The sequence below is a fragment of the Adelges cooleyi genome, unplaced genomic scaffold, assembly GCF_023614345.1.
Source record: "Adelges cooleyi isolate 19-005CV unplaced genomic scaffold, UGA_ACOO_1.1 ACOO_flye_CR_arks_rails_tigmint_CR_PRNA_38, whole genome shotgun sequence".
Lineage (NCBI taxonomy): Eukaryota > Metazoa > Arthropoda > Insecta > Hemiptera > Adelgidae > Adelges > Adelges cooleyi.
This window is the reverse complement of record NW_026096056.1, coordinates 496,038-523,562: the sequence shown is the minus strand read 5'-3', so window position 1 is coordinate 523,562 and position 27,525 is coordinate 496,038. Positions and strand designations below refer to the sequence as shown.

At 31.1% G+C, this 27,525-nt stretch overlaps 2 protein-coding genes and 1 pseudogene across 2 annotated transcripts; 2 read left to right on the top strand and 1 right to left on the bottom strand.

The window, feature by feature from the left end:
- Nucleotides 1-1,542: 1,542 nt before the first annotated feature.
- LOC126841283 (uncharacterized) lies at nt 1,543-6,384 on the top strand. The gene is made up of 3 exons (XM_050577652.1): nt 1,543-1,873; nt 4,506-4,671; nt 5,152-6,384. Exons 1-3 carry the CDS (start codon nt 1,543-1,545, stop codon nt 5,696-5,698), a joined length of 1,044 nt encoding a protein of 347 aa, XP_050433609.1. The 3' UTR covers nt 5,699-6,384.
- A 1,365-nt stretch (nt 6,385-7,749) lies between these two features.
- On the top strand, nt 7,750-9,133 carry LOC126841282 (uncharacterized; annotated as a pseudogene).
- An 8,146-nt stretch (nt 9,134-17,279) lies between these two features.
- LOC126841230 (uncharacterized) lies at nt 17,280-27,314 on the bottom strand. Its single transcript, XM_050577566.1, has 11 exons — nt 27,177-27,314; nt 24,527-24,593; nt 24,413-24,445; nt 24,322-24,345; nt 21,157-21,207; nt 20,728-20,757; nt 20,597-20,644; nt 19,739-19,789; nt 19,459-19,485; nt 18,974-19,066; nt 17,280-17,604 (listed from the first exon to the last, which is right to left on the bottom strand). The coding sequence occupies exons 2-11, from the start codon at nt 24,585-24,587 to the stop codon at nt 17,339-17,341; spliced, it is 684 nt and encodes a 227-aa protein (XP_050433523.1). The 5' UTR covers nt 24,588-24,593; nt 27,177-27,314; the 3' UTR covers nt 17,280-17,338.
- Nucleotides 27,315-27,525: the final 211 nt, after the last annotated feature.

Sequence of the window (27,525 nt, the reverse complement as noted above, 5' to 3'; positions counted from 1 at the left end):
AATTATAACATACACAATTTTTTTTTATTAAGGAAAACCCTCAAAAAAGGGGAAAATTACACTTTGACTGTAGTCAATTTCCAGGTTGCTATGTGTGAGTGAATCAACAGTGAACAAGTAAAGCAAATATTTTCATTTTATTGTTAATTACTATAAATGGGTAACTATGGCAATACATTTTTATAGATAGACGATCAACCATAATCGTGTCCACCTTAATACAAAATGTTTAAACAATAATTATTGTCATTAGTTACAATGCTTTTATCTCGATAATTATATTTTTATCTGTGAACACTGTATCTCTTTAATTACTGACTTACTACTACTACTACTACTCACTTACGTATAATATTTACTGGTTTATACTGTGCTTGGTTTGGACTGGCTGGTTTGAACCTACTGTCCACAGATTCGCATAGAAGCGTTAATTTAAAAGTGATTTTAATACTCAGTTAGAATAGTTCCTGTAAACCTTTAACCCCTGCCCGTCCCCACTATGCCCCTACCTCACAGTACTGGCTTTTTACAGTAGTAACTTTTTCTAGGATATATTTTAAAGAAACAAAACATAATATATCAATGTTTCCAAAATGTTCTCTTCCGTTATCATTTGGAAGTGAATTTGCTCTAAGACCATCATATTGTGGTCCCAAGAAAAACGCATACCGAGCACGGAGAAGTAAGAAGTAAATACTTCTATAAAGTTGTGTGTATTTTGAGTTGTAGATTTAATACTTACAAACTTTAGTCGCTGGCATGTTTTCGCAGCAGCTTTGATCGTAGCAACGTTTTACAAGGGACCATTATGTAAAGGGCGCCACCGGTGCGAACAGACCCACCGGCGTTGTGAGCGCTTACACTATTTACAGTGTAATCACCCAACGGACGAGGTTTCGAAATGCTGAGCGTCGTCGAGCGTCCGCCGGGCCTGTTGCTTTTCCGACGGTTGCTCGGAACATCGCGTATCGGATGCCGGGGTGTTGGGGGGAAACAAAAAAAAAACCAGCCGACATCAACAACAACAACATCAACTACTACTACAGCGGCGCGGCGGCACGAAATGTGCGCTCGTGTGTGGGCCGGGACGGCCGGGCGAGGGTCGGGCGAACTGGTTGGCAACCGCGGACGACGGTGGACGGGGCGACGGGAACGGCGGGCGCGATATTATTATTATTATTATTATTACACATGTATATAATACGCGACGGCCGCAGCCGCCGCCGCCGCCGCTGCTCTTGTTGCCGTTGTGTACGACGCGTTTAGTGTCCAAGGGCAAGCGTCTCGTCTGATGCTCGGCCGCGCGGCTGCCCGGTGCGCGCACGCACGCACGCACCACAACGGCAGCGACGGCGGCGGCACGCACGCACCGCACAACATGGCGGCCGACCGACCGAAACGCCGCCGCCGACACCTCCCCACCCCGCGCATCGCCGCCAACCCGGTTGCGGGCAGCTGCCGCCGAACCGAACGCTACGTGACGCCGCGACGCGGCAGCCCTTCGTCTCGGCCGGCCCGGCCTCCGGACACCAGTTGTCATCCATGCCGTCGCCAGCGAGCACGCCGAGCGCGCACCGTCCACGAGCAGGCCGACGACAACAGCAGCATCAGCAGCGCGTGACGACCACACCGCCGGACACCACAACCAGCGGTACAGCCGACAACACGGCCACAGCCGCCAACACCTCAGCAGCCAACGCAGCCGCATTGGCCGCAGCCATGGCCATCGCCAACGAAACCAACATCGATCTGATCATGATCAACAAGATCCGCCAGCATCAGGAGTTGTACGACACGGACGAGAACCAGTACAAGTACATCGACAAGAGGGACAAAGCGTGGAAGGAAGTGGCCGACGAACTCGGCATGCCGGGTAAGAACAACGGTACCATATTATAGACTTAGCCGCGCGCCGCTAATTACTTGTAAATTGTATTTATCGAACAATAGATACCGCGCTAAAGACGATCGCATACCTAATATAATATTTTCGAGCGCCGGAAATTCATTTCAAATTATTTTTCAAACGCCGGTATCGTCACTTTGTCGGCCATAGGTAACGTACACGTTGTACGGACGTTTAAAAACATTGTTGCCGGGGTCGGTACACGTGACGGCGGGTGAGGGAGTGGAGGAACACATGTTGCAGGGGTTGTTTTGCTATAGACCGTGTGCCGTGGTCGTGCCCCCTCCACACCACTCTGGCCGCCGCCGCCGCCGGCACCGTCGACGCAAGCATATAATATGTACTGTATAGTAACGGTGACGGCGCGGCAAAACGCGGACGGGATTTTTCGTGCGCGCTCCTTTGTTCGGATCGCGCGCCGTGACGGTGTAGGCGCCGCGAGGTTGGGAGTAGACTGCGGCGGCAACGAAGGGGAAAAAAAATACCACGAACGAAACCGGATGGGCCGACCGGCGGTTTGATGACCGACGCCGCGCCGCCACCGCGGCCGAGACGCACGTATTTAACGCCCGCACGACGACGACGGGGCCGTCGGGTGCGCGGTTCGTCCGCACCAGTGTCGCCAATCTCACCGCTTGACCGTGCCATTATTGTCACCGGGTGCCGCCTGCGCCCAAAAAAAGAGGGGCCCCCTGGGGGGGGGGGGGCGAGACGGGTTTACAGCTTTTTCAAAACCAAAATAACATCATACCTGAATTTGAAAAAAGCGTAAGACATACATATGCAACAATCGTTTAACCCGGCTTAAGTATTCCATTGGAGAACCGGCATCAAGTCCCGCATATCCGTTTGCCTCTGTCAGCGGCGGGGGCGCTAGGCTTGGCCAAGTGCCCCACTCGAATTGGACCTAACCAGCCGAGCCGAGTTTAAGTTAATTGCTGAGGAGGTTTAAGTATTCAGGATCAGTTATGCAAGAGATGTGGGGTAAAAAGTTTGGAATGACATGTGGCTAAGTAGAGAAAAATGCGGCTGGAAAATAGGCACAAAGGGTAGTGATGACAGAATAGTGATGAATGATATAAAAAGATAATGGTAAACGTATAAATAAAGATAATATAGGGATTTGTGGAGAGAGAAGATTTGGCTGGTCGACTCCGTTTGCATGGGATAGGATGCAGTCTGTGTTCAGTTAAATGAAAAATTAACATAATAAAAAGGGTTTTTACTTAAAGCGATGGGTGTAGGCCGATATGTCTAAGAATAAAATCCCTAGAAAGCAGGCACACTCGGTGACTTGAACGACTCTCTCGGTTAGCCCTGACGGGAGACTTGAATACATGTTAAGAGGGCGCTGGCCATTTTATTATCGGTTTACAAAAATGGGTTAGAACAATGTGATTTTTTCTCTTATAAGCGCAAAATGTCTTCCAAGTATGATAATTTTTTAAAACTAAAGAAAGTCGTGGACCCTAAGGGAGAGGGAATGGTTTGAAAAAATGGTTAACCACTCCAGGTTGTTTTTTTGAAAACCCATTTTAAGCAAGTGCAATGTTCTAATTAATATTGTCCAATAGAAAAAAAATTTCGTTAATCATTTTTTTTCTTTAAATTAAAAAATGAAAATTACCTTAACCAAAATACAACTTGGTAAAATTTTAAAATTGATAAACACTTTAAAACTATTAAAATAAAAATGATGAAAAAAAAATGGCTTGAGAAAAATTACATAATACACTTAATTGTGTTGTGGGTTTTCAAAAATGCATTCAAATTTTGGCTACCTAAATTAAAATATTAAGCTAAAAAAAAAAAACCCAAAAAACTCGAAATTATATTTTTTTATAATATCCAAAACGGATTTTGATCTTAAACCTCAAAACAAGAATATATCAATTTTAGAGCCTCGAGTTTGTTAAACAAATATTCATAAAATCCGTCAGTAATTATATATGTTTATGGTTTTTTAATTATTGCCAAGGCTTCAACAATGGAGTCATTAGCCTGAACTACGGTTATTTCATTGTTCAAACACAATGTGGGTATTGTAAACAAATATGGTCGATAGGGCAAAACGTGTAAATATTATTAGTGTTTGCTTTTTTAGGGCGTCGAATTATGAAGTATTATTATGTAGTATTATGAAGATTATTAGTTGTTTTTTTTTTAACTTTAACACCTGATTTTGGGGCAAAATTCTGATTGAAATTAAAAAAACTCGTACATCAATATTTAACTTAAAATATATTATTAATCACAATCAAACATTTTCATGACTGGTGTAAATCTATGTATTGATGTTCAATATTTGTGTTGTCAGACAAATACATTGTACACAACGTCGAGATTCAACACATGACTGCAATTGATGATGTGGTGTAATAACATCCAGACGGTCGTTAAATATATTTAAACGAGTATAAGTAATTAGGGTAATCGTTCAGTCATATTCATAATTATTTATTTATTTTTTGTCGATGTTCAAAAGTTAGCGCATTTTGTAATTTTTTTAAACAACATTTCTCAGCAGAGTTATATAAGTTGTGAATTGCTGTATAAATGACCGGTTGATTTATTGTGGTTTTTTTTTTTTTTTTAACAGTCAATGACGTGAAGCTTCGATGGAAACGTTTGCGCGACAATTTCCGAGTGTCCATCAAACGGACCATAGGACTGAATCTCAAACCGGGTCTGCCGTTTGTCGAGAGCAAACCGTGGAAATATCAAAAAGAAATGGAATTTCTACTGCCCTTCATGCAAATCGGAGGGTGAGTTTGTTGACGTGTAACACTTTAAGCACTCGGGACTCAAGCGGTTGTCTTGAAAAAACATAGTGAGGCCCGAGGAAGAGAGTAAAACATAATACTATGTATTAGTAAAAAAACGCAAAGTCATGATTTACACCAGTCATGAAAATGTTTGATTGTGATTAATAATATATTTCAAGTTAAATATTGATGTACGAGTTTTTTTTAATTTCAATCAGAATTTTGCCCCAAAATCGGGTGTTAAAGTTAAAAAAAAAAAAAACGACCAATAATCTTCATGATACTACCGATTGTTTGTTACGGTAGTTAATCGACAACCGTCGATGTTAGCGTTAACGATAACCGACAACGTAGTTTTGTAGAAAAACTTACTTGATCTTTTACTAAACTCGAGACGTTTTTTATTATTATCGTTTTTTTTTTTTTTTAATCTAATCATTTGCAAAAGTACTAATCCCCGGGTACGTTCCGTGTCGACAGGTGTTCGCTGAAGAAAATGCTGAACCTGGAGAACCCTCGAGAAGACTACCACCAGGGAAACTACGACGATTGCAGGACGGAAGGATCGTCCAGCCCGTCGTACGACACGTCGTACGAGCACGACGAGATGCCCGAACCGCGGGTCGAAGTCAATGAGATGCCGGGCGATTATTCCAACGACGAAGCCGGCGTGGACGACGAACTGCTCTACCCGGACGTGGAGATCCTGAGCAACGGCCAACACGAGCCGCTGCACAGAGTGGCCAAACGGGTGAAACGGTCGGCCGAAGCAGCCGCAGCCGCCGAGGAAGCCGACTCGTCTGCCCAGCGCATGCCCGACCAGCGCCACACGGACCGCTATTGCCGTGTCCAGCATCAGCGACAGAGCCGCGCCAAAATACACCCGGTCGACCTGTTCTTCTACAGCATGGCCGAGACGACCAAAGCCCTACCTCGAGCGTACCAGGCCGAAATCAAACGCAGGGTACTGGAAATCGTCATCAAGGCCGAAGAGGAAATGAACAAAAACGTTAAGAAGTACGATTGACGGACAGCTAATCGTTCTCAATTTTGTATCGAAATCTTATTGCCGTGTTCAAACGATAATGTTAGGTATTTTATTTAATACAAACACATAGATAAGTTAGGTCTTTACTACTTGTTTCGCTATGACGTCGTGAATAATTTATTTCTTAAAAGAAAAAAAACTACACTAGGTGTTATGTTAAATCACTTAAGTTATTCTATTCGTTATATTTTTGACTCATTAAGTTTAAATGTTTAAGCGAGTACCAATAGTCAGGAAAAAGAGAGGATACTTTTACTATTTTTTTGTTGTAAAATAAAAACATTCCGAATTTGTTCGCCTTCGTGTACAGGCTTTGTGATAAACGTCTTAATACTTACGGTACCTATGACTAAGAGTTTTGCATTCCATTGTGTGTATAATACATACAATTTATATATTAGATGTTGAGAGAACAATTAGCGCAAATACTTTATAGACGTTTTGGCAAAACGTTAACGATGGCTCTACAAATTGCTCAATCGAACGTAGATTATTATTTTTTGTATTTTGTTACTACATTATGACTATTACTATTATTTTTCTCTAATATTATAATATAATATACTTTATTATTATTATTATTATCACAATATTATGTTATTCACACTTTATGTGTATGACTACGATATGTATATTGAATACTACTATGAAACAATATATTTTACCATGACAAATGTTGTTACGATCGACAAAATTTTGTAAATAAAATACTATATGATATTTTGTATAAGGTGTTTTATTATTATAAAAATAATATATATATATATATCTTATGAAAATAATGTTTATTTGTTAGCTTATAATGAATTTCCAAGATGGGTAAAGTAATAATACCTGTTTTTGAAGATACAATCCGACCAATCGATTATTTGAACAGAACAAACCGTCGATGGTATTCGACTCTAATAATTTCTCGGTATTTTTAAGTGTAAAATCATACTTTTTAAATATAAATACAAATTATTAAGACAATAAGTGTATATAGAAAAAAACAAACGAGTCACAGAAAAATGCAAAATAGTACTTTTAAAGTCAATTATTTGCAACTGTCAAATTGTTATCTGATCATAACACCACAGTTATATTTGTGCACAAGACATTGTTTGTTTATAAACTCTTTGGAAAACAATAGATATCGTTATCAACATTTTCTTAACAACCGTTATCACCAGACGGTAGACATCAGCATTGATTTTAGAATATACAGATAAGCGGTGCTTGGGACAAAACCGGTGACCGACAATTGCTGGCTGCCGCTGCAGAGCGCTGTCGGCGGCCGCTGGCAAACAGTGTGACCATTCAAGGTGATCAATTTACCGTATGACACTTTTCCGTGTCAAATTTTTGACAAATAAAGACTAAAACGCGAAGTCACTTTCTAAAGTGTCTATCGGACCGATTTCGAACGTTTTTTATTATTATTAAGTTCAACATGTTTTCTATGGGGGCTAAAAAGTTGATTTTTTATTTTTGTTTTCAAAAAAATGTATAAGCATTTAGATTTTTACAATTGTATAGTTTTTTCTAATAAATCCAACTAATTTTCTAATTGCTAAATCAAATATCGGTCTTTTAACCCCTATAGAAAAAATAGTAAGCTTCACATAAAAAAAAGAAAAATTGCAATCCGTCCAAAAGATACGCTAAAAAAAGACTTCTGCGAATGTCATTTTTTATCAAACTTTCACCATAACTCGTAAAAAAATTACTAAAAGTATTAAAACTAGAAAACCTTAATCATTTTTCATCTTATAATAAGTCGGCATATTAAAAATTGCTACTAGATAAATTTTTGTCAAATACTGCCTATCCTTTGCCCCGTTAATAAATAAGCGCCTTCCGTTCCCCTTAAAAATTGCTACTTTGTAGTTCGTTCGAGATTTCCCAATGTACAAAATTAAATGTGCAAACTCGATTTCATGTGATCTGTCGGACGGGGTTACTTGTGGTGTGATATTAATTTCGTATTCTGATAGCTATTTTGAGTGTCATTTTAATTTTGTGTATAATAAATTACATTTTATTTTAAAATGCCGGGTACTAACTGCCAATATTTTAACTGTTTCAAATCGACAAGAAAATTTCCAAATTTATCAATGTTCCGAATTCCAAAAGATGAAAGACATGAAACATGGATAATTAATTCGGGTGAGAAATACATTTTTTCTTCGATATTTACAATAACTTATATTTAATAAGTGTTGTAATAATAATATACTCTATAGGAAATGTAAACTTATTGTCTCTCGATAAGGCGAAGCTCTATAACCGCTACATATGTCAGGAACATTTTTCTGCAGATTCATTTATGAATAGTACAGATAAAAAATTAAAATTAAAACCAACCGCGATTCCATACAAGTATAATTCTGACGGACTACCATCTACATCAACTGGTAAGACATATACGAGTATTATATTATTAGTTAAATTGACTGGATTTCTTATATTGAGCAAGGTAAAAGTTTGGCGTAATAGCCTAATGCAGTTCACTGGTAGCCTACGGTATGCATTTCAATCCCCTGTCGTATGAATTCAAACTTTTTGCACTTTTTTCCACCGGTTATTTACAAATTTTATTTAGACTAAACAATTAATTTTGATCAAATTAAAACTAAAATCGTATAAATATTTTTATAATTTTGGTTTTAAGAGATATTTTTACAGTCTGGGGGGGGGGGGGGTTAGTTTAATTAAAATTTCTTTAACCCCATTTCAAGTTTTTTATTTTTGCATAATTTACTAAACATTTTGACTGATTGATTACAATTTTAGCACAATTATTTGAAAGTGTAAAGTTTTGAGACGGTGTGAGGGTGGCTTAATGAAATTATATAAAAAAATTGTATACATTTTGTATTTCTTAGTACTCCTGAGAATATAAATACTGAATTCTTACTTAAATTATAAGTTATAATTAACTATTCAAAATTGGAGAATCAGCTGCTGTATTTAATTAAATGTTTTATCGTATAGGAAGTACTTTTTCAACTCCTATTCGAACTGGAAAGCCAAAAAACTATGGAAGGTCGAAAACTAGTGCATGTGTCGAGCTGGTCTTTCCTAGTCCTTCAAAAGATATTTTAACTACGCCTCCAAACAATATATCGGATGTAATTGATATGCCCACTCCTACGAAAAAGAGAAAACAAAATGATAATGAAATAGATACCCCTAGAAAAAAATAAATTAAAAAATGTTATTATAAATAAACAACATCAAATTCATAATAAAATTTCGCATATTTCTAAATTGAAAAAAAAAGTAACAAGTTTAAAAAATAGCAATAATTTACGTAATTTAATTTACTCTCACAAATTTCCCTCCAATAACTCCAGAGCAATGGTGACAATGCAACTTCGAAACAAACGCCGACCGTGGACAATAGAAGAAAAAAATTTAGCACTTACAATGTTTTATCATAAAATTTGAAATGTTAGGTACACATTTTTCTGAATAAGTAATTATAATTAAAAAAAAAAATGTTCAACCTATGCAACCCTTACAAAAAAAGTTAATATTTAAGTAGGTACTGACGACTGACCAATACATTATAATTAATTGATTATAAAATAGGTTGCTATATATTTTTTTTAAAAAATATTTTCAATTCTTAAGTCATCTTAAAGTACAAAAAGGGAACGGTAATCATGCCGCTAGAGTAAAATAAATTAAATGATTTACTATTGTTTATGGGTTCTCTTTAGATGTCTTTCAAATAATAAAACATTAATACAAAATTAGTACGATGCACAGATCATTGTCATAGGATGACTATAAGTACTATATATTTTTTTAAAATTCCATATTGTGTGGTTTGATTTGAACTGTACTTGGTAAGCAAATAAAATATTTCACAATTTCGAGTAGGTATCTAAAACAAAACATAACAAACAAATTGCTTGAGTACCCATTTTATGGTTTAACACCCAACTGTGTTAAATCTTGTTGTTTAAATCTTACCTGAAATCGGTCAACGACTAATAAAGTAAATTAAGAGTACCACGGCGTTAAAAGTAGAAACAGTTTTCAAATAAAAGTTTAAATAAAATCAAGAAATCGATTTCAGTAATGTGGAATGACATTTTGATTACAGTTTAATCTAAAAATTATTTAAATCGACTTGCCAACAAAAACACGTTTTAAATACTTGTAAATCATAATTGTTAAAAGTTAAAACTATAACTACATAGAAAATAGGTATAGACTACATTAGGTGTACACCAGTCGCTAAAGTAAGCAGATATTATTGAGTATTTTAACTTTTAAGGTTAACCGTTAACGACAATGCAAGTATTATCATAATATTGTGTAAAGCGAATAAAATAGTAGAATGTTTACTATATAATCAGTAAGCATTGTAAAATGTGAAATAAGAAAATGGTACAGCTACATTTGAAAAACGGCATAAACTGTTTATTAGAAATAAGAAAAATATGATTTCATGTGATGTTTGTTTTCTAACACGGAAGTGTATTCAAAACACATAAGTTGTTTTATTTATTTGTCTTAGTGTCCGACTCCCTGTAGTTGAAAGCGTAAAGAAGAAGATAAAGAAAAATAAGAATAAGATTTATTTCTTTTGTACTTTTAAAGCAGTTTATTGAAATAAGAAAAATATGGTTTTCATTTGATTTTGTTTTCTAACACGGAAAATTATTCAAAACACATAAGCTGTATTATGTATTCGTCTTGTGCTGTTTTCTTATAGCTCTTTTTTACTGTAAGATAGCTTATGATTGTTTTACACCTGTTGTACACATATTAAACTGAACTAAAAACTTAAAACTTGGTGCAAAAAGAGTGTTTGTGAAAAACAGTAAGAAAATTTGTTATTTCTTAGCAGGTCTCTACCACACACCACGTACACACATTGAGTTACAATGTTTTCAAAAAACATTACACTACTTTTGTGTGCCGTGGTTTTTATAGCGGACGACGCTTCTATGGATAATACTTCAGTGGTGGTATGTACCTTAAATTCAGAAACATTTTAAAGCTTATAATAAACATAGCCAAAATAATATAAAAACCTATTGCAATAAAGTATAAACATATATTCGTTAGAGAAAGTTAAGATTAATGCAAGGATAACATTGTAAGCAGAGTGGTGCAAATTCTTATTCGATTAATTAAATTAGAAATTATTCTTACAATTGTTATTGAAGTTTTTCAAATAACTTTTATATGAATAATTTGTTATCTAGTTGATTATGAACGTTTTTTTCGAACGACGCACAACTCTGATTGTAAGTTAGGTATACAACATTTTATTATTATTTATTTTTTTTTTCTATTGATGTTTTTGAAAAATCGACACCATGGGTCTTTAGTTACACATTAATTACATTTTTTTAAATTTTATCATTTTTTGTACAGGTCGGTTGTTTTAAAGAATTTTATCATTTTAAAGTATCTTTTCCTCAGGTCCCAATGACTCGTCCAGTTGTTTAATTATTTTGAGATGTTGTTTATGTATTTAATATTTTGCGTCAGTCAGTGATAATGTGTTTGACGGTAACTTTGGTACCGCATGTTTCACATATTGGAGCTTCCTCTTTTCCCATGAGGTATCCCATGCGTTAGAGCCGTGTGTCCGATTCTCAACCATTTTATTTTATTTTCACCGATAATAACGAATAGTTAGCAGCATAAGTGTTTTTCGTTCTTTCGTCCGGAATTATGAATAACACTCATACAATTATTTCTAAGTTATTTATTCCATACGCTTGTAATCAAATAGAAAAAGAGCTCTTAATTTCTGTTTTTTTAATGTTTTTAATAGTTTATCTATATCGGAATGAGTGTCTAACAAAAGCACTAAATAAACACATCAAAGTCTGAAAAAAAAAAAAATTTATTTTGTTTTAAATTTGAAAAAAAAATACTTTTTGTTTTTTTTAACGTTATTTTTCAGCAAAAACCCAATTTTCTAGTTTCCCAAAATTGTTTTACATGTCATACTATTTTCTAAAATAAGTACCTGAAAATTAGAGGGGGGAAATAAGTTTCTAGTACAAAAAATTATTATGATTTTAACACTTTTAACTTTTCGTTAAATAAAACGATTCGCATGCAATTAATTGTACATAATATTTTAGAATGTAAATCCAAATCTGGAAAAATTGTCCACCAAAGAATGGAAAAAGATATTTATCAAGTACGACATCGATCATGATGGTTCAATCTCTGCAACGGAATTACAGACTCTAATATTCGAAGTGTTCAACGGATTCCTCACAATTCGCCAAGCAGAGACATATACATTGTTAATTAATTTACAGAGTAATATAAAAAATATAACAATATTCTTCGAACAAATCATTCTACAAATGCCATAATTCATTTCAGGAAGCACTGAAATAAAATTGGAACAATTAAAAAGAATGAAACCGATGATATTTGTTTTGTCACAGGTTTGTTGAGTTGACTGAAATATGAATTATCTAACTCTATATGTTGCTCTTGTGTACCATAAACCATGAGAATATTTCTAACAAACCCTATAGAACTTCAACCAAATTATAAGTTATACAAATCATCAAGTACAACAAACTATCTAAATTATTTTGTGATCATTGACGATTTTGTACTAGAAAAATGTAATTTTTATTATTAACTTTTGAATGGAACTATTGAATGGACTTAAAAAATCTAAAGTATTAATTTTTAGCTAGGAACTTGAGAGAAGAAAAGATGAGGATAGAGAAGTTTGAAGTATTAGAACTTTTATAACTAAAAAAGTAATTATCCAAACCGTATTATCGACCAGACAAAATTCTCAGCAAAATATTCCCGTTTAAAAAAGTTAATTGTTTATAAAAGTCATCATTTAAGTTACTAAAGTTGATTGATTAACGGGAAGAATACAAATATTTGTGTAGTCTAATATTGTAAATTAATATTGTCTCAAAAAGAAAGAACTACAAATAGATGTGTATTATACTTAATAAAATATCCTGTATGATATTCTTTGTATCTAAACCTGACCAATAAAAGTCGTTATTTAAATGACATGATATGATCTTCTTATATTTTTTTAAGAGAGGAGGCGTAGAGGAGAATCAAAATTACAAAATTTCAAGTGAGAATTTCGTTAACATGATAGCGAACACTTTTTCGGAAATTTTCATAGACAAAAACGAAGTTTTAGTAGTACTCAAACTTGTTGGTTTTAACGGTAATAAAAAATTTAACTACTTATTGAATTTTGTTTTTTAATTTTCTACAAACCGTTTACAGAACAATCAGAAATTGAATGGGCGGAGTACAGCAAAATAGTGAAAATGTTGGAGGCTTCGGATCGGGTAATTAGTTGTAATTTTAATATTTTTTACATTTTGTCTATGAATGGTAATAATACTACCACACGGAAAGATATAATTTAAATTATGTCCTGAAAAATTAGCAACAATAACATTTTAACATATTTTTTGAACATGTTCTTCTAAGACAAAAAAAACATAATTTTTTGAATTTTAATCTCTGTAATCATCAATTAATTAATAACTTTTAGAAAACGTTTTACCTATATTATATGATGTCATGTTTTTCATTCGCATAACGAATTGTACTTTTAATATTTTATTTATTATTTTAGTACTTAAATATATGAATATTAAAGTATGTAGTATACGAATAGATTCGCGTATAAATTAAACCATACCGATTAATAATCATACGCATTTTGTGTTATTACATTGTATCATAATATAAGGTATTTTTTAAAACTTCTAGATGGAACAATTACACAAGGAGTTTCTGTCATTGAATGACCTTACCAAGGAACAATATCAAAACGGTAAATAATTAAGAATAGCACTGTAGTAAACATTGTTGTTGATTAATGTTTTAATTTTTTCAGGTGACGGTGTTGTTGATTTTCATATATTTTTAAGTAAACGTTGTAACCTATTCAGATATACATCTAGTTCTTACATATCTGACCTCTTTAATGGGTTCAAGAAAACATTTGTCCGTTGTTGTAAAAATTTTTAAATAAATACCAATATTTTGTAAAGTTTTTAGTACTTTTTTGTTTATTGCAAGCCAAACACGTATTTGAAAAATATTTCAGACACTACAATATAATATATATTTTTTAAAATAATATTAAGAGATACTCTATCACAAGAATATTACGTAAATACACTTTTATATTACAATATACATACATAACATTCCATAGGGGATAAACGGTTGTCAATAATCAATAGATTATTTAATTTTTTATGACTGCTAATAATTTAGTAAATAGAAAACATGTTATAAAATATTTGTTTGTACATTTTTTTTAATTCTCTATTACACTTTAATGGATTCAAATTGGTCATTTCCTTAAGCATAGTCCGATGACGTTTAAAGAAGTCCAAATTTCCGATGTGGGGGGGGCAAGGCCTCTACAATGTTTTTCCCTTTTTCCACTGCTAAATAACGACCACGCTTGGGCTAGTAGGAAAACTATGCACGCAAAATGATATTTTGTGAAAAGCATTTTAACAATGGCTAAATTCATTAAAGAATATTTAAAAAAAAAAATTGATTATTATCAATCCTATTTTATACTGAAATCGAAAAAAAATACAATACCACAATGTTCTATAAAACGTTTTACATTTTGCTTTATATAAAAAACATTATTATTAATGACTATGCTGTTGTTTTTGAACGTCTACATTAGGGTGGTTCTTATTTATGAACTTTTAAAACTTTAATGGGCTACCTCGCCATTTTGTTCATTACTATAAAAAAAAAATTTGGGTAGGATTTGGTTTTGATAACTTTGTTGAAAACTGGGTTGAAAAATGACCAAATGGGGTAGTTTTATAGTTTTTCGAGTTTAAGTAGAAAGCTATTGCATTTAGCATAAAATTACATATCAACTTTATGATAGATCATTAAATTCTCTATAAAAAAGGTTCCTATACATTTATCAAAAAATGCATTATTGTCCAAGAAAAAAAATAAAACATACCTTTTTTCATTTATTTGGAAAACTGGTTTTCTACGGGTATTTAAATATGTTTGATAAACGATTGGAAATAGAGTAAAACGCTTTCAATGCATTTTATAAAAAATTACATTTCCTACAAAATAGACTATAAGGAAAAATTTCGTACGATCAACCATTTTTTATTTAAAGATCGTTTAAAACAAATATATTGTGAAAAACGAAAATTATCGTTAGAAAAAAAAATATAGCAATCGACCCGGGAACAAAATAAAATAATCATATTTTTTCCTATAAAAAAATGTTTGTCTCTTCAAATATTTAAATACCCGTAGAAAACCAGTTTTTCCAAATAAATGAAAAAAGGTATGTTTTGTTTTTTTTCTTGGACAATAATGCATTTTTTGAAAAATGTATAGGAACCTTTTTTATAGAGAATTTAATGATCTATCATAAAGTTAATATGTAATTTTATGCTAAATGCAATAGCTTTCTACTTAAACTCGAAAAACTATAAAACTACCCCATTTGGTCATTTTTTTAACCCCCTTGCGGCACGTGAAGGGGGTGAGTTATCAAAACCAAATTCTACCCAAATTTTTTTTTCATAGTAATGAACAAAATGGCGGGGTAGCCCAATGAAAAACTTTTTAAAAAAATTCTTCATCTATAACTAAGGACCACCCTAGTCTACATAGTGTGTATACTTATCTTTACACAATTTGATGATATCGTTGTACTTGTAATTTGCGTAGAAGAGCATATCGTTTGTTTTGTATGACGCAAAACGTGCCCTACTTACTGTCGCTACCTGTGCTGAATCCCACAAAAGTACTATACCTTATTTGTTAAGTAAATTGTTCCAATACATACAATATTATGTTACACACGAATGCAAAACCCAATCAGGCCAAAGACGGCTACGCCCTGATTTAAAGTTTACAGGCTTTGTCCGAAAGATTTATCAGTCGGTTTTGAAATAATGTAATTTGATCATACAGATTTTAAACGACCAAATATAAACACTAACGTCCCTACTTATAATATATGGGGAATTTTGCTTTAGCGAGCAACTTTCATATAATTACACGGTAACGGCACTTTAAAATGGTTAAAATATTTAAATGCTTTCTACTCTATCCCGTCAAAATTTGGTCAGTTAACCAGCTGTTGCTGTCTACGTAAATATTTAACAATCTGCGCTGAATTCCATATGAGTATTTTATACTTTATTTGTTAAGTGAATGGATCCCACTTCCTATATTATATTATGCTTGAGACAATTTGACTACAGATTTTTGAGAAAGCTGTATATGTTATAGGTCCGTTCTAGGTCTACTTTTGGTCTAATTTTTAGATCTAAATCCTTAGTGTTTACTTGAAAAAGTAGAATAAAGAAAATATTTCTATCCCTTCTAGGGTAAAAGGGTTTATAAAAGCGTTTTTTTGGGGTTTTCAAAGTTTATCGGTAGTACTACACGCAAAAATATTCCATACAAATTTGAAACTAATTCGCCTTTTTAAATTATTCAACATCCTAATTTTAAGTAGAAATATATTGTTTTTTTTTTTGGAAATTATTCTCGACTTTAAAAAGAAAGTGGGTGAATTTTTTTAATTTTATCCCAAAATAGTGCCTTTTAGGTATTCTTAATCGACAGAGTTGTTACACAAGATATCGGTTCAAAAGATATCGTGGGTCCAGACACAAAAAAATGTATATACACAGGGTGATTCTTTTATCACGAACCAGTCAATATATCACTGCGTTTAATTAATAAATGAATTATTTTTGTCATATTGTTTTTATAAAACGTGATCTCAACTTTTCACAATTTTTTTTGTTTTTACCCTCCTCTCAACTTGTCTTTTTGGTCGCAGCTTTTGAAACTTAAATAGCAACGTAAATATTTTATTAACATTTTAAATTGAGAATAATGTACTACAAATTTTGACTGGTCGATAACCAGTTTCGGATAACTATTTTTGAAGTTATTGAAGTTTCTAGTTTAGAGTAGGAGGGAAGGTGGAGTGTATTTTTATTTTTATCTGCGCGCATTTCCCAACCGCACTTTCCCTCCCATCCTAACTTATAAACTCCTATAGCTTTAAAAATAGTTGTCCGAAACTGGTTATCGACCAGTCAAAATGTTGAGTAAATTATTTTCAATTTAAAAAGTTAATAAAATAATTACATTACCATCTAAGTTTCAAAAGTTGCTATCAAAAAAACTAAGTTAGGAGGGGGGTAAAAACAAAAATTTTTTAAAAAATTGAGATGACGTTTTATAAAAGCACAATAAAAAAAAATGTAGTTATTAATTAAACTCAGTGAGATATTGACTGGTTTATGATAAAATAATCATGTTGTATACAGTTTAATAAGAAGTGTGATACGAAGATAGAAAATATGTAATATGTGACTTCATACAAAATAGATTAAAAATGGAATATTCATGACTTTTTTATAATATTAACCATACACGTGAAAAAGAAATAAATAACATTATTGTTACAATATATTAGTAAAAAATTTTCATATAGTCTTGATTAAAACTGTTTATTTTTAATCACATTCAATGTATTGACAATTTTGATAATAAAAGATATGCAAAAATTATTTATATATATATATATATATATTATAATAATAATAAAATAAGTTGTCCTTATTTCTGGTACAAATAAGTCACTTCAAAAGAAAGTGGCTGAAATGGATTCCCAATATTGTTAAGTCGAAAAATATCATCACCAATTTTACTGTACTTAATAACATTCCCGTTTACATATCTTATTAAACAAATTTTATTCTCGACTTTAGCATCATCCAACTCTATAAATGCATCTGGGTTTTTGAGAGCTTGGTACAATGCAATTAAACGACACATGTTGGGAAAATGGGTCATATCCACTTTGAAGTAAGGGCTATTTCCACCTTAAAAAAAATATAAACATTTTAAATTTTGCTTATTTAATATTACGTTTTTTTATTTTCAAGATACAACTTATATATGTTAGTGATAATTTCTAGAAAAATAATTATATGTAGGCTATCTGTATTCTTTATGGGTATGTTACTTTCACACAATGACATTTGTCAGTGAGGAGAACACTGATGAAAATTATTATATAAAGAATTTTTATAATTCTTATAAAAATTGTAAAAAAGAAAACCCGTAAATGGTTAATTAGATAATAAGGTTATAATTAACTCAGAAACTTTTTTATTAAAAAAAAACATTGTCATTGGAAAACAAGTTTGTTAATTTAAAAATTATTTTATAATCGGACAAATATATCAAAACAGTTATGTCTAATAGTCCAGTCAAATTAGGAAAAAGAATGGAACTAATTACGCGAAAGCTGAATTTTGGTACACACAATACATTCCAGTTGTAAGTCAAACGGATAACAATTTATAATGAATAGAGGCAATAGGGTCTTGCGTCCCCTTACAAGGGATGAAAGGCTACAAGTATGCATCAAGACATTTATTATGTTAATTAAAAACGTATAAATTAAATGTGTACCACAATGCAGCTTTCAGTGAATGTATAAAGTCTGCCTGCCTTGCTCGATGTATGTGTCTGTAAATAAATTATATTGTAATTGTAAATTGAAGTTCAATATTTTTTAAGTAATAACTCTGTAGTGCATTTATATTATAAGAAAATAAGGTGTTAGTGACGACTAAATTTTATATATTACATACAAATTTCTACTCTAGTTATAACATATTAGTTAATTTGTATTACCCTTTAAATTAGCAAGGTCTAAATTCTAAATATCAATACAAAAATAAAATAATTGTACTTTTTGTTTGGTCACAGACAGTTATAAATGAAATGTATGTATCTTTAAAGATAATATGCCAAGCTGTTAAAGATTTACCCAAAAGAGATTTTATACAGGCAATGAACAAGAATCAAATTGAAAAGATTAAGTCTAATTTTAACGTTATTACTAAATTTATGTTGGATAAAATAGCCTAGTCAATAACCATGTTGTGTAAGCGCTGTATTTATATTATTAAAAGAGTATTAGTTTGTGCGTTACTGTAGTAAGGATTAATGTCTGTAAATTTATTATTATTTTATTTCTTTGTACCTCAGTAACTGTTTAAATAATTTAATTATTTAATGCGATGTAACTTTTTTTATAAGTTGACCTAATTTGTTAAATTGATTGTACAAATTTACTAATTTGTAAAGTTAAATTAATAAGATAAGTGATTAATTGTATGCATATACGTTTATACGAAAATGTATAAATAAAATGGTAAAAAATTCTATAGGCATATTTACTTATTACAAGATTCATTAATATTTTAACGGCTTCGCTGACTTTATGTCTTCTTTGATTTCCTAAAGCTGACATACTCCAATCTTTATAACCTCCTTAATAACAAATATAAAAACAAAAAAATGAGTTGCTATTCGTAAAGTTGCATTACATTTTAAAGAATTGTAGTGTTGCCAATATTAGTACAACCCGCCTTTTGTACCTAAAATGTACTTTATTGAGCCAAAATGTGTAATGTTAAGAGAGCGTCGCACCGCCCATTTTTAAGGAGTAAAGTGTAGGCAATTTTTAACAAAATCTTAATTTAAAGGTTAAACTGTGATGTGTAATTAGTAGTTCAATAATTAGGACTCTATTTTGGTAGTTTATTTATACTAGAGAATAGCCTCCCTCAAAATTCAGTTCTTACACCCTTCGGTTGGTTAACTTGTATATAAGCGATTTATTAAGCAAAACCACCAAAAAATTAAAATATGATTTTAATTACTTTCGTGTAGTTCAGAAGTAATGTCACCTGTAACCAAAATATCGAAAACTTATCGTTGTTATTTATTTATTATTTAAAATCACACACTTAAGTGTAATTACAAGGAATACATAACTATACATCCCCTCGTGAAGGGTTTACTCCTCGAGTATTTTTTGTGTAATATTTATATTGTATTATTTCAAATAAAAATATATTATTATGTTAAAACAAAAAACTACATTATATACAATTTAATAATTGTTAGTACCTATAGTACAGAAAATACTATATTATTTACCTAGTCTATTCCTTATTTCTAATCGCATGTCCTTCTGGATCCGTAACATATCTAAAAAAACAAAACAAAATCAATTTAATGTACATAATTAATTATGATTGAAATCAGTATGTAAGTATGTAATTATTCTCAATAAATATGAAACATTTACCGAGCACTGTGTAAACAATAATAATAATATATAAAGATTTTCATTGTGCAAAATGAAAAGTGGGCCCTTAAGAAATTTTAATACATACACAGAATAACGCAGTTATTCTGTGATGTACACAAATACCTAATTACAGACATCGATATAAAGAAAGTGCCGAACGCATTAGTCAGCTGGACTATAATATCCATCAAACCACCACCTGTTTACTTTCTTACATACACAGAGATTTTAGTTATCAAAAACATAACATAACTAATAAAGGAATTTATTAAATTTGTTTTAATATATTCAGACACAGCTATTGAAGTTACTTGGCTGTAGTATTATTGTGCATGTAACAGAGACTTAATTATCGTTTTCAATAGTGACAAAAATAAATGATGATCGTGACAAATGGCACATCTACAGCTCAAACAGAGACTACGGTTAATAACAAATAATATGATGATAAGAATGTATTCTAAATAAAGTAATTCATGAACCATTCAGTCAATTAGTACGGACAAATAGTCATTTAATGCGCATACATTTTATCATATAAATAGTTGTTCATATATCCAAAATTTCAAGTATACAATTATTTAATTATTGATTATGAAATATGTACATTCCGTCGAGCAATATATACATTATACAAATAAAAAGTTATTAAATACAATTTTTTTACTAAATCATTGAAAATCGTACTAAACTACTCCACTCACCATCTTCGTCCTCAGAGGACATAGGCGTTTGGCTATTAATATGTTTTTCTGAAATTAAAATTAAAACATTTCATACTTGTACACATAACTATCTGAAAATTCTTTCATGGAAATGTCAAGAAAATTAATACCCGGTAATGCCAACATCAAATTCATTTCCTCTGAAATTAACATAACGTAAATTATGTAATATTTTATAACATTAGATTTAATTTTTTAACTATAAACGAGATGATGGATACTATGGGGAAAATACGAATATTTTGTAAATTCGAAAAAATGTGTCTATTATATTTATTTGAGTAAATAATATTGTGATTAAATGACTGAGTTGAAGCAGAAGTGACGACTAAACCAAAAAATAATTAAGATATAAGGTTGGATGAGGTAACATCAGCGTTTTTTGTTAGAATGATTTAATTTGGATTTTAGATTAAATTATACGATTTATATCACTGATAAATTAGTATAAATAAAATCTGTTGTTCTTTATTTCTATATCATTTTAATAGACATTTTTTTTTACTATCTTTACAATTATTATAGAATTTTCGAATTACTTATCGAATATTTTCCGCAAACAATGTTTTGAATTATTTCCGGCAATACACCTAGATTAAACAAATTTTATTAGTTTGAGCTATGAAAAAAAAACTAGAAAACAATGAAATGAAACAATATAATTTTTAAAAAACCTTAACTTCGAAAAATGTACACATCGAACAAGTCTGATTTCAAGCAAACTATTCATCTTATAACTATACAAAAACCTAAATAATGACGCCTTGTCAACACATGTTTTTTCAAGTTTCAGTCAATGTTTTTCGAATTGACTTAAGTCTCAGTTTACCGAGCTGTTGAAGTGTAGCTTCTTATGCCACGCTGAGTCCGACAATACATCGGCGGCTACAACAGGAGGTAAAACCACTATAGACGCTATATTCTTCATATTTATCGACCAAGTGGAATCAAGAAATTTTACATTTCATTTTAATTATTATCATAAGCCGATAGGATCTTTTACATCTTAAATATAATATTATGCTTGCAACGTGGTGTAACACTTTATACTGTAACGGGTATTACTAATATGGGCTATGCAACTATACAGGTCAGCTCGTTACAATACTGCACCAGTTTGCATTAGTAAAAATGTATTTGAAAATTATTAGTGAATATTTTTGTCTACTATTACAATGTTCTGATTTAATATATTTTATATCCTCACTATGTACTACGTAAAATATGTTAAGATACAAAAAAGAAAAGCTACTACACTTGCTTTTTCAAGCCTCCGATAGAGTCTGGCACGACGGTCTATTATACAAATTAAAACTGTTCTTACCTAGTCACTATTTTCTAATCCTTAAACCTTTATTAGTTAATCGATTCCTTCTATAGGTCTGTCTAAGTTCTTCTTTTAAGGGTAACAATCCAAAACGTTGTATTTTCAAAAATGACAATTTTCATAAAATCGAGTTTTCTGTTTCAACCACAATATAAATAAATGTTTACAAATTATGAACTTTATGGATGTAAAATAGCGAAAAGATTCAATTTTTTAAATAAAAATTTCATTATTTACACTTACTTAGGTGATTTTTTACACTTTGTTTTATTAAGTTTGCCGCCGCAAAACGTACTATTTCCGGAAATAGTACGTTTTGAAAAACAGACTGGAAATAGCACATTTTAATAGTGATAAGCAGATTTAATTCAAAACGAACTTATTCTATTTAATAATATGCACCTACTAATAAGATGTAATAAAGTAATATTTTTGTATGTAAAAATTTACAATTTAAACGAAAATATTGACTGTAATATAACATACCGTATACGTTGATATCATACAATTTGAAATTTTATCACGAATAACCAAGTACCTGTTAGTTGAAATTGAACACGATTTTTTTTAACAAACAACCAGCAAGTGTATTTTATAGAACCTCTTTGAAAAATGTATAGAATTTAGTCAACTAATTTAATAATTGGCTTTAAAATTAAAGGTTACCAAACAAAAGGAGACAATAGGGAAATAGCACGTTTTGTAGTAGGAGATAACATTATTATACATTGATGCAAAAGGACATAGCACATTTTGAACCAACAACAAAAATAACACGTTTTGGAAAAATAATTGGAAATACCACGTTATGCATCATTAAAAAAGATTTTTGTACACCACAGAATCAATGTCTAACTCGATTTATTCAATTTTGGCAATACAACGTTTTAGATTGTTACAAACAGTTGTGGGGAGTTGCCAAAATCTCCAACACTAAATGTATTCATAGATTTTAATCGTAAGTAGTAAGAACTAATTTTAAAATCCCATAATATGTTTTCAATAATTACTATATTCACGAAAACCTTAATATTCCTATCGTGAATGAAACTGCCGAACGCTTTAGAAACCGAACATCATCACACTAATCTTTTTATTTATGAATTCTCACCACTATTCCTGGCAATCTCCAAGAATGATTAAAAGGTGGTAGTTTATCACCTACCGGTTCAATAGAAAGAAACGTAAATTTAAATTCATATTCTTTTTTGAAAAATAAGAAACACCTTACTTTATAAGCTAAAAAAAGAAAGAAATAATCGAATTATCATAATATACACATTTTTTTAAAATTTCGATTGCGTCTCTAATTTTAATTTCTCCAAAGTTATTCACATTTTTTAATAATTTTACTGATATTATCCTATTATTAGTATATAATAAATATTTCACGATAGGAGAATTGAGCACTTATTGTATTTTACATTTCTTATGTGGTCTTTGAATCTAATATTTGAATCTAACACTAGTATTTGATTTCCTCTGACTTACATAGCATTTATCACATTTTTCAAATAGTGTTTCGTATACATCCCCAAATTTCCCTTTTTTATCTTAAGTACTACATAATAAAGATTTTAAAATATTACTTTTTGATGAAACTATATTTATACCATAATTTTTAAAAATCCTTGATTCATCTACAAAATAATCCACACCCGACCATATTATTTTTTTAACTTTCCCCGCTGGTCTCCCCTAATAAGCGTCCTAGGTTCCCTTTGCTATTTATGTTAATTAACTAATCTGAAAACCATATCTATTAAATTTAGCTATTTTAATAGTAAACAGCATTTAATAATACACTTTTCAGATTAGTCAATATTCTTTTGTTCAAGACATAATTTGATAAAGAACTTCATTTTAAAATAAAAGTAGGTTTTTTTGTCCATTATTTGTTTTAAACGAAGATGATGCTTCTGAAATATGCGTATACTCATAATTATATTTTTTTTGTGGTTAAGAGTTTTTTTTAATTATTTTGTAAATTTATTCCTTAACTTTCAAAAAAAAAATATTTAATAAAATCTTGAAAAATATAATTGTCTTCAGAATAAGAGCACAACATGCTTGAAGTTGAAACTATTTTAATAAACGCTACCTACCCTGATGAGTTAAATAGTCACCAATTATGGCTAAACTAATTCTAATTAAATTATAGTAACTGATTCATTGACTGCAAATGTAAGTGATTTGATTTACATAAATTAAATATTGTGACACTGTTATTTTAACAAACTGTTACACCCCATTCATTTTTAATCTTGGCATATTACAGAAAATATTATTTTTAATTTAAAAACTATTTCATATTTAGACAAATACAATATCAAAACAATTTTATATAAGTATTATAATTTTCAATAAAATATATTACATGCTGCCATCACGATGTCTGCATCTGTAATTAAATTATATAAATATAGTAAAACATTGAGATATATGAAAAAAAAAAAATGTTTACTGACTTGTTTTTATAACCTCCTTAAGATAATCTATATCTGTATGTAAAAATAAGTTCAACATTGAGGTTTTATTTTATAGTTCACTAGTGTAGGTATGAGCAAAAAAAAATTAATCACCAAATACAGCTACCAAATTATTTACGAGGGCAAATGATATTAAAATACATAAAAGTTTCATTTTAATCTGCAAATAATAATAAAGATAATTATTATAATTTTTATTTTAGACTCAGCCACCATTTCAATATCAGATTTAATGTGGAGATGAGCTGAGATAAATATAGTAATATCCGTCCGTGCTAATTACATCTACTGCCCAAATAAATATAAAACAAATCATCGATATTATACTCAGGGAAAAAAGGAAAGGGTCCTCTGGTGGAATGATCAATATAATTATTATCAAAAGACTTAAGTATCAATAATAATATTCATTAACCTACATTATCAAATACTTGTATGTAGTCTAATGACACAAATAATCAAAAAAATTCAATTGAAAACTCATTAAAAATTTGTTTAATTAATAAACAAATCAGTATTAACATAACCAACGTGTCGACTACAATTATTATTACAAACTCCTGAGACCCGAGGTTATATTATTACAATACAAGCACGAGGATGGCTCGAAACATCCCGCTGACAACTCCTAACTAAAATAAGACTAACCAAGAATCTACGGGCAAAATAAAATATAGTTATTTTATAATGTTAAAAACTCAGGGTCTATCGGTTTTCTTTATTTTTATTTGTGAAACATCTACAAAAATTAAAATAAATCATTTCATGAAATTTTCTGAAAAATACATGTGTAAAAAAAAAGAGGTCACTTGATTTTTTTTGTTTTTTTTTTTGTGCGTAATTTCCTACTTTTCCTAAGAAATGAGTTCTATTTTTTTTATATGACTATTAATAAGTACTAAAATATAAAATAACTAATCCAACGAAAATACATGAAAAATGTCTATACAAAAAAAAAATGTAATATTATTTTCTCCGCTCCCCTGAAAAACATTGAATCCTGGATATGTTATAGCATAACGGTGCATATAACTACTATGATTTTTTTTATGAGGTACAATTATAAGTATACTGGAAATTTAAGTAAGAATGTTTTGTATTTGGCCACAAAAAAAATGTAAAAATGTACGTAATTTTAAGCTTGAACGCTAGATCACGCCACACGCACAAATTTTGCTCTTTGTAATCTCCTCTACAAGCATCTTGACTGATGGTGCGGACTTGGCCGCTCTCCTGTTCTCCAGCAGGTTGGCCTTATCCTCCGCCTAGATCAGACTCTTCAGAGCCTTCGCTTTGTCCGTTATGCCCTTGACAATTTCCTTACTGAAGTAATTCTTCTTATTTTTTGTTTGCCTTGGCTGAATCCATAAACCAGTTGAGGCCGCTCATTATCTTGCGATAAGTGTATTCACAACGTTCAAAATAGAAATGAATAATAAATTCAATAATTTTAGGGGCCAAATTCTCTATGCATTGTTTTGGGCCAGATATTATGAAAACACTAAAATATTAGCCAGAAACTTGATATGTTTACGCAAGCTGTTAAAATATAATGTGTAATACCTAAGTGAAAACCTTTAATAGAGCCTTGCACACCATTCGAAATTTTTTATAATGTTTTTATAAAACATGATCTCAATTTTTCACATTTTTTTATTGTTTTTACCCTTCTCCCAACTTAGTTTTAGCTTCGATGCAGAGCAGTGAAGGTATTTGTATATAAAATGGTCCTCGGGTAAATATAAACTATTACTATTTGAGTAAAATAGTAGTTTTTCTCGATAAACACGCAAAAAGACTGGAGCTTCACTCAAATACAGCTGTCATACAACTCCTCGACAACTCGCAAGACATCAGACGACTCAAACGACTGAAGCCATTCGACTTAATCTAATTATAAGATTAAGAATGGGACTACTTCACTGGAAGTAGAACCCCACACATGTTTTGTATATGTATATATATATATATATTTTACTCATATGTATGTATTAATACTCTTTTGATTTATATTTATAAAGATTTTTAATCGTTTAAATAAAAATGCCCTTAGGCATCTCCGAAACGGCCCGCCTAGCGCCTAAGCAGATGTTCCTGGCATCAAACACCCTATTGACCCTCGAGCCCAATAACATATCTATGTTAATAAAGTGCCACTACAAAATAACATGTGATATTGTTTTTTTTTTTTTTGGCAAAAAATCGAACGACCTATTTTTTATAGGTAAATAAAACATATTACAATATGCTATGTACCTAAGGAAAATGCTTATATATGTTTTTTTTTGTATAGAAGGTGATCAATTTAATGTAAGGCATTTATAACTAACGACTATGTATGCTATTATAGCCCAACGTTAGATATATCTTCAATCTAATTTTCAAATACAAAAATCAAATTCTAGGTGTGCTGTATCTAAAATATACTCTAGAAAAATGTTTTAATTGATATGGCTATATTTCGAATAGTACAGCTTGGCGTAGTTTTAGGTTAATAAATAATAACGTGGTAAAATTTAGTGCTTTTTTTCTTGAAATTGATTTTTAACATTGCTAACATAATTTTACTTTAGATCTTACAAAATAGTAATCCATTATAGTGTATGCGAGTATTATGTGTGAAATGTCTCTAATTAGTTTTGCGATTTAATTAAATTGACTTAGCGGTTCGAATGTTATCGCGAGCAGTTACAAAAATAAATAAATATCAAAACTTAACGAAATATATACATAATGTACTTACAATGTTGGATTGGATGTTGATTAGTATTAGTTAATTAAATTAAGAAACGATAGAATTTATAATCAAAATATCAACTAGAACGCTTGTTAAACTATTGCTTTGAAGCGATTTTCTTGAGACGTGTTTTGGGCTTTTTGACGACCGAAACAGAAAAATCAAAATATATTTTTTAAAGTGTCTATGTTCATTTGTTTACGTAGCTGTTGTTTTTTTTTAATGTTATTTCATATTTACATTACACCGACACAAGTTCAGACTGACGCCCCCACTCGTAGTATTAATGTTTACATTTTAGACTTGACTGTTTCACGACGATGTGTTGTATTCATTTGCAATGTTATCGATTTAA